General features: G+C 36.5%; 2 protein-coding genes across 4 annotated transcripts in view; both read left to right on the top strand.

The window, feature by feature from the left end:
* LOC106108280 (nucleolar protein 4-like) overlaps window positions 1–8,903 on the top strand; it is a 111,173-nt gene that overhangs the window by 22,706 nt on the left and 79,564 nt on the right. The window lies entirely within an intron of this gene.
* Window positions 61–2,330, top strand: LOC106108281. Its single transcript, XM_013289400.1, has 2 exons — window positions 61–562; window positions 634–2,330. The coding sequence occupies exons 1-2, from the start codon at window positions 98–100 to the stop codon at window positions 1,306–1,308; spliced, it is 1,140 nt and encodes a 379-aa protein (XP_013144854.1). The 5' UTR covers window positions 61–97; the 3' UTR covers window positions 1,309–2,330.

Raw genomic sequence — 8,903 nt, 5'->3', positions numbered from 1 at the left:
CGGCTGCGTGTTGCCGCTCCCGAAATAGCCGCGCCCCGCCTGCCCCGCGCTTTCCCCGCGCCCACCGCTGCCCGACCCGCATCGACGTGCTTTTAGTATGCTGCGCGCATGCGACACGCCCGCACCCTTCTGCGCTCCTAGTACCAAACATCGTAAACACGCGAATTTAAACCAGAAACAAAACAAGCGAAAAGTGCCAAATGCATCGTTAAATGATAAAATGGTCGCGATCCTGGCGAATCCTAAATGGAGCGAGGATCTCACCATACAAATGATAATAGAGTATGAGAAACGAGAGTACCTCTGGAACCCGGTGGCGGAGCATTATAAAAACAAAAAGATACGCGAACAGGGTTATTTGGAAATAATTAAAGCGCTCAATTTGGTCGACGTGACTGTGAAGGAGCTCAAGAATAAAATAAAGAATATTCGGTCGTCGTACAGCGTGGAACTGAAGAAGATTCGCGCGGCGCGCAAGGCTGGCGCGCATGCGTACCGGCCCAGTGTCACGTGGTTCGAGCACGCCGACAGGTTCCTGCGGGCGATAGTAACTCCTATCTCCGTAAGTCTTTGTTTACGTAAAACCAAACAAAACAATACCAAAATGAATTAAATTTATATCTTTCTGTATAGATGGATAACACGTTAGTTGAGATACCAGCGAGTGACGACAGCGACGTGGTACAAGATTTAAGCGAACGAAAATCGCCTGAGAAGAAAAGCCCGCGAAAACGTCGCAGTTCAACAAGATCGTCGACACCGTACGTGTTGAACACGCCCTCTCCACGTCCTAATACACCATTTTCTATCAACCAATCGTCATTTGGTATCCTACCCACATCTACAACGTTTTTAAATCCCCCAGTAGGGATAGCTACGCCACTCACTACCTCACTAGCTACAATGTACCCCCTAACAAAGCAGAAGAAACGTAATTCAGAAGATCGTTCAGAGTCAGACGGTCCTCAAGATTTGAGTCAACATTCAGATGTGAATGAGAACGAATTCGAGATGTTCGGAAAACTGATTGCGAGCCAATTAAGGAAACTACCTCTCAGTTTAGCTTTGGATACTCAGTTAAAAATCCAGACATTAGTAAATGCTGCTAGAATACAAGCTGTATACCAACAGTATAGTTACGCGGGTCCGTCTCAAGAAACGCTGTCAGTACAAGCTTTGTCCAATGGAATACTGGCAAGCATGGCGTCACAGAGTACGTTCGCGTCCCGCGCATTGGGCATGCGCAATGATTCTCCAGATGAGATGAACATTAAAGCGGAATATTTGGGATCGGAACCCGAAGACTAAGTCCCTGTTCTCCCAAATTGTAAATTGTTTAACAATCCAAGTATAACATGTGACGGAAATATCGGATTTTGTTCCCTTATCTGACAGTGACGTCATTTTTAAGCTCTATCAGGCAGTGGTGGGACAGGCCCTTCGATGTCAAAGATTAGACCACTTTACTAGACTCGTTGTCAGTTACGCACTAGTGGAAAAGGGTTCTAAAGTGCATATATAATATGTTTTCTACCCATTGCCCAAAACCAAACAGTACAAATAAGATGAATAATGTAGTTAAGTTGGATGTTGTGAAGTATTCTGTTTGTAACTTAACGGGATAACTTGTAAGTTAGAGCAAATACCTTTGACTGAATCGCCACTGTTGTGATTGTCGATTGTTTCGCAGCCAACTGTTTAGTTGCACAACTAATCGAGTCGTGTACCTCCTTATATGAATCAAAGTGCGATAGTTTTGTCAAAGGTGTATCGCTTCATGTGGTATTTATAGATCTCTTTATTTTTTTGGCTGTGTTTGATTTTATAAAGACATGATTTTTATATTTAAATGGATGTTTAGATATATTTAGTACTTAACATATAAGATGACTCTGATTTAACAAGAACTGATTGAAATCTAGTTTTTGATGAACTGCATTATTAAAAAGTCAGAAGATTAATTGAAAGCAGTGCCCTCTATTTGAAAAATACGAAATCAATGATTTTTTATAATTCAAAATCGTAACGTAACTGCCAAATTTTTACCTAAAATATGTAGATTGCCTAATTTGTAAGTCTAAAGAATTTTAACGATCTTTAGTATTTTAGATTCAGTATGTTTATGAAACATGCTTTTATAGTTTAAATTATTTTCATTAGAATACAAAAGAAAATGAAACCGTCTAAACCAGGGGTGGTCAACCGAAGGTATATTTTTTAAAAACAATTGTACGGTCTACTTTACTATTTACTCCTAATCCGTACTAATGTTATAAATAGAAAAAAATGTATTTTGATGTACTAGCTGTTCCCATGCGACTTCATCCGCATAAAGATATGAAAATTTTATTTAATTGATTACATGTGTCAAATTATCAATTGCAAATGCATATTGTTGTAATGTTGGCAGCAACTTATGGTCTCTTTCCCACATTAGGGCTTTTATCCAAAATAATCACCCCCTAAGTTTAATGGTGTTAAAATATATAGCCTAAAGAGTGACGTAAATGTAGGGCTTTTTTAAAAATAAAAGAATTATTCAAAAATATGGTGTAATTGCTGACATCTTAGGCAACAAAAAAGTGTGTGTTTACGCTTTATTATAACAATATAGATTGAAATAACTCAAAAACTACGGGGTCGATTTTAAAAATTCTTTCACCGTTAGAAAGGTAATTTATCAGTGAGTAATTTTTTTTGTTATATAAGCTATATTTTTTGTTATTTCTAAATTTCACGCGGGCGAAGTCGCAAGCAACAGCTAGTCTCAAATAAAATAGCTTAGCGTAAACAATTATACATGTCTTTAGTAATCTACAGATTTATATATTTACTCACAGTCGATAACTCTGTTGTTTTAAATGTATATTGTGGGAGGATTCTGACACTATAGAGTCCGCATGCGAGATCCGTTTTGTTGGTCGTTAGCCTGCGTTTCGCCTAAGGATATCTGCTTTAGTCATAATACACGGTTGGTCACCCCTGGATTATAGTAACATCGTCAAATTTAGTAGGGATGGTTGTGTAAAATCAACGATGAATCTTATCGATTTTCGATTTTCATTCTTTTAGAAATTGGATTCGGTAGATAGTTATAAATTAAATTATTATTATTAAAATTCTCTACACTATAATCAATACTAGAATTGTCCTCTAAATAAGTTAATAAGAAAATAATAATTTTAGTTGAGTTCGATTATTTAAACCGAATATCGATAGTTCATTATTGTTCGCTGCGTGTTTGTTTCGTCACTACGATACCTGTCTATTAAGTATGGCATTTTCCTTCATACAAATTGAATTCGATACTTCATATGCGTCATTTATCAAACTAATCTATCTTGTTTAGACAAACTATTTAACTAACTGAAACGAACCTTCTCGACCTTTTTTGTAGTTAAGTGGCGTGTACTCAAAATCTATACTTTTGGTCATTGTAAGCGGTTTCGACTGTTTTTGGTTTTAAAATAACAAAGTATACAAAATAGAAATCGTATTGTCTTACGAATTTATTTTTAGTGTGATAGCATATAATAGATGTCACCGGTCGATTGTGGAATTCGTGAATTTTAAATCTCACTAGATTTCATTGTATTTACATATTGGACACTTTAAAATGTATCTTGTGTTTTCTCTATATTTATTCCAAAAAAAAGTTTTGTTCAAATTGACGTAATTTGTCAATGAGTTTTGTCGCCTTTATTTCGAATTACAATCGAATTTACAATCGATAAGTAACATAAATGTAGTAAATATCGTGTGTAATAAATGTGATTAGAAAATCGATTACCTCAGTAGTAAGTTTGATAGACGGTTTTTAAAATTATATAAACAATGTTTTTCGATGTGCCATAATATAAAGATAATTGTGAGTTATTGATGGAAATAAATATTTTATAAATGTGCAGTTTTATGAATTAATAACCAGAAATACAGATATACTAAAAAAAACTAACTAAAAGAACTTAACACTAAAGTTGCTTTTTTATAAATACAGATGGCGTTACATGTCTTTTAAAATTACAATTGTTTAAATTACCATAAACATCGTCAGGAATTAGACAATATTAACAAAATATTTTCAAAAAAATAAACGTATAATTATAACAAAATCCCATTTAGTTCATATATCCATAATTTAATGTCTATTTTTAAATTAAAACACACATTCCGATACCTAGTGTGCAACTAGAATCATGTTATGTATTGATTAAAATAGCCTATATTTCTAGACATCTTAATATCTGCTTATATTTATCAGTTTTAGACAACAATACTCTCGCAGACATTGTTCTAGGCGTTTTATTGTGCCTTCAAAACGCTTACAAACGCCCGACCGCTCCCCAGACTATTGTGGGCCGGTATCGAGTACTTCAAAGCGAGGCGATATCGCCGCCCAACGAAATGGCTAATAAACGTAACATAGCCAGCGAATATAGCAAGGAATAAAAATAAAGCTAGAAATATGCTGTATCCTTATGTGTTCCTGGTACTTGTGCCGTCATAATACTAAGATGTTCCCCTAAATGCAGTCCCACTAGTAGTAATTTTACTACTAGTGGTAGTGTGTCGTACTTCTACTAAATTTAGTGTTTCTATCTACTAACTAGCTTTCGCCCGCGACTCCGTCTGCGTGAAATTAAAAAAAAAACGAGTAGCCTATGTTATCTTCCAGACAATTCTCTGGTGAATTTCATCAAATCCGTTCAGAAGTTTAGGTTACAAACATCCATCCATCCATCTCTAAACGCATTTATAATATTAGTAAGTGTAGGATTAGGAATTTAGCAAATTTAGTTCTGTGTTATATTTTTTAAAATGTCTTTTGATGGAAGAATTTCTTCAACACAGCTTGCTATTCCTCTCCTTACAAATAGGTAACACTCCAGTCTGGGGAGACGAGGGTTGCTAGGCAACCGATCCCGCCGGCGCACATCAAGCCAACAGAATTCTTTTATAAAAGATTTTTCATATTTCCACAAACTAATTAATTCTATTCCTGTATTGTATTGTTGGTGTTTTTGTTACGTTAGGACGAGTTGGGAATAGACATTCACTTGTATAAAACCACGAAAAAAAAAACAAAACTAAGTGGCCGATATGTTCTTCAAGACTATCCTCTACAAGTATGCCAAACTAGCTGTTCCCGTGCGACTTCATCCGCATAAAATTATGAAAATTTTATTGTTTACATGTGTCAAATTATTAAAATGACATGACATGATGATAAATCATGGCAACCTTGCTTCCTTAATGTTGGCAGCAACTTATGGTCTCTTTCCCATGTTAGGGTTTTTATACAAAATTACTCCCTAAGTTTAAAAGCGTGAAAATACATTGCCTAAAGCGTGACGTAAGTGTAGTTCTTTTTATTAAAAAAGTAATTATTCAAAAATATGCTGTAATTGCTGACATCTTAGGCAACAAAGAAGTGTGTGTTTACACTTTATTATAATAGTATAGTATAGTAGTATAGATTACATGAACGAAGTCGCGGGCAACAGCTAGTTATATTAGTAAGATTCAAACGGCTATTAATTAAGAATGAAATTTCTTAAGAGTATAGGATTGATTGCTGGCACGATCGCTTAAGAGCCCGTCTGATCGTTAGCGCTAAGGGGCGTAGTACAGGGGGGATATAACACGCTTTTCTACTTCCATACTAAGGCGATGAGATTGATCACCTTAAGTGATGGCAATGACATGCGATCATTTAGCCAACCGATCTCGAATTGATAAGATACTTCGACTCCGAACTGTTGGAACTAAACAACGATGTAACCACAATTGTTGAATGAATATTTTAGGTTTAGGAATTTATTTATCTGTCTACTATCTTACTAATATTATAAATGTGAAAGTTTAAGTGGGGATAGTTTGGGTTTGTAGCCTAAAAGGCTGAACGGATCTCGATGAAATTTGGCACAGGTTTAGAGCATAGTCTGGAAAAACACATAGGCTTCTTTCTTTTGTTTTTATTACTATAACCCGGACGGAGTCGCGGGCGGAAGTTAGTATATTAAAATTGGAGTGTCTGTTCTGTAATATCAAAAGAAGAATTCTAGATTTCGGAAAGGTGATGTATTTTTCTGTGATAACGAAAATCGCATTTAAAAAAATTGTTTTGCCGCATGCCGTGTTTGTTTCGTGTAACCTCGAAACGGCTGGGCCGTTTTCAACGGGACTTTCACTGGAGGGTAGCTGACATGGATAGGCATATTATAGGCTATTTATTTTTTTTAGTTCCGCGTAATCAAAATGGCGTAACGTGTGGTCCTTTTCAACGAAGTTTGCGGGCGACAGCTCGTTTCTACACAAATCTCATCCGTGATGCATTTCCCGCCAAAACTTGCGTTCCGCGCACGAAATGGCGGACGTGCACGTCGGCTTATTAGCATTTATTATTCAACGCGTCTCACGGCCCGCTATTATTATGATAATATTATGATAATCAACGTCTCAAAGACGCGGGACGCCTGAATTATAACCTCAACGACATCTCGAATTCCGCTCAAGTATCCTTTAGTATTGCATCGTTAGATTATTGTTGAATTCATCATTTACTATCTAGAGTAGAGAAAATAATGCATATAATATATTATAAGATGGGAAACAAGCAAGCGGCCACCTGAGTTCGCCGTGAACGAAGCGACCGCTGCAGACATTTGCAATTGCTGATGCGATACCCTTGTCAGAGGAGATGCATATAAAAAGGATATTTCCTCTTCTTATGCGTCTCCTCTACCGTCTAATCCCTCGGGAAGGGAAAAGGATTAAAATTAGGCCTCTAGCACGCAAACTCTTTAGACGAAACACGAAATTGCTCCCACTTCACGCCTGTCTTCTGTGTGGTCGTGGTATTGTTGGGGGCGAGCCCTACAGTGCGAAGATGTCAAAGCGAGCTCTGTTAAAGAGTTTCTACAATTGTTTATGTTAGTTATAATAAAACTAAATACCAGTAGCTATAGTTAGAATCTTTGTAATATTTCATACTGTGTCGAGTTGAAAAATGAAATTCGCTCAGCGGGGGCTTAAGTTGAGCTCTGTCACGGGACGCGTCGGCTAGTGGGTGTGAGAGAGACGTAAGTGTAAGAGTGCGGGTGCGAGCGGGACAGCTGTGCGGCTAGGGAAGCCTGCCGCGGGCCGGCGCTTGCGGGCCGGTAGCGGCTCACTGTATACTACGACTAGTATATCTTGATACTTTTATTAAAAATATTAATTTTTCTAAATTGTGGCATTTTTTTAGGTTATCTTAAAACTATGTAATTTTATTTGAAAGGTAATATGACATAGATAACGATGACTTTGAATAACTAGCACTTTAATTAATATTATTAATGTTTTCTTATTAAAAACGGGTCAAAAAACACCTATGAGACTTTTATTTAAATTATTTGTTCTTTAAACGTTACAAAACTATATAATGACCAAAAGTTTATCTCCTATAGCACTGCCTTCAACTCTACAGGTCTGTCATTTTTTAAAAGGGCAACAAAAACACCAAAACAAAACATCTTAATCTTGTTCTCCGCGCTTAGCATTTTTAATTAAGTTAATTAACGTTTAAGGTGTGTTAATTGACGTTATTTTTTAATTAAGCAAGACACGTTAATTATTTTAAAAAACGAAACCTTTATAAAAAGGTTCCAATAAGATACCGTGGTGCGGCAGTTTTTAATGATGTTCAAAATTAAAATTAAGAGAATTAGGATTTGCGACATTAGTTCTAACTGGCGAGCATCAGTTAAGCGAGTAATTGGAATACAATAAATTAACTATTTATTCATTTTATTTCATGAACAACATTTGAAGAAAAAACAAGAATGTAGTTGATCTTAAAATCATTGCTTAAAAAACATTTAACACAGTGTTCTACTCCGTACAGGATATACTGGAATAAAGTACTGTTTTGTACTAAATGTGACATTAAATATAAACACATAGAACCTATCTCGGCGATTGCGGGAAGCAGTGAGATTTTTTCCAGTAATTATAATTTTTGGTGTTGCCAATACAGTAAGTTATACAAGAAATAGAAAATTAGATAGCTGTGAGCTGGTTCATGCAGCGGCAATTAGGGTTGTTTTATGTCATCATCTATGATGAAAATGTAGTAAATATTAATATTTAAATATTTTGTAGAGTAAGGGTGATAAAATACAGTCGCGTTACGTACCTACGTCGCGTCGGTTCACATCGGTGCCTCTTTACAATAATTGTCGGCGCGCGGTCGCCGCTGCGATAAGGGATTACGCCCCGCCTGGCGCGCTCGGCGGCCCGGCAGCCCGGCCGGCTGCGGGTGAGTGCCCCCGGCGCGCTCACCCCCCTGTCGTTTGCCGGCTTTTTTCTCGCGCGCTTGCACTTTGCGACGGAAACTAGAGCGTGCCGCTTATTGAATTATGAATTAAGATATGAGCTTCGCTGCTCTTGTAACTTAGCGGATACTCTCGTCACATTTTTATCTTATTCTAAAGCAGTTTTTTTGAAATAAACAGGAAATAAAACATGGCACCATTGCTAAATTTTGCAATTAATTTTTTTGAATTCTTATGCAACTTTCATTTGAGCTAACAGATTATTTTCTGATTCTACACGGATATCTACAACTTAATCTCTCTTTAGAAGAAGCGTTATTAATAATATCAGATAAGTGGTTGGGTGATCTGTCTTTGAATAGAGATCTTGTATCGAATTTTCAGCGACAATTACCTGCTGAAAATATTATAACATCTATGATAATGTGTGACAGTAAAACATTGCTTTTTTATCAGGTTCATCTGTTTTCTCCACAATTCTTTATTATGGACAGGGAATCTAATCTCTGTATCGAACTTACCTTCGACTTGCAATCTGTTTGGTTGCTCATTTCTAATAGTAATAATTACGCCATTTGTAATCCGGTA

The sequence above is a fragment of the Papilio polytes genome, unplaced genomic scaffold (assembly GCF_000836215.1).
Source record: "Papilio polytes unplaced genomic scaffold, Ppol_1.0 DF821733.1, whole genome shotgun sequence".
In the NCBI taxonomy this organism is placed as follows: domain Eukaryota; kingdom Metazoa; phylum Arthropoda; class Insecta; order Lepidoptera; family Papilionidae; genus Papilio; species Papilio polytes.
This window is presented reverse-complemented; position numbering and strand designations above follow the sequence as displayed.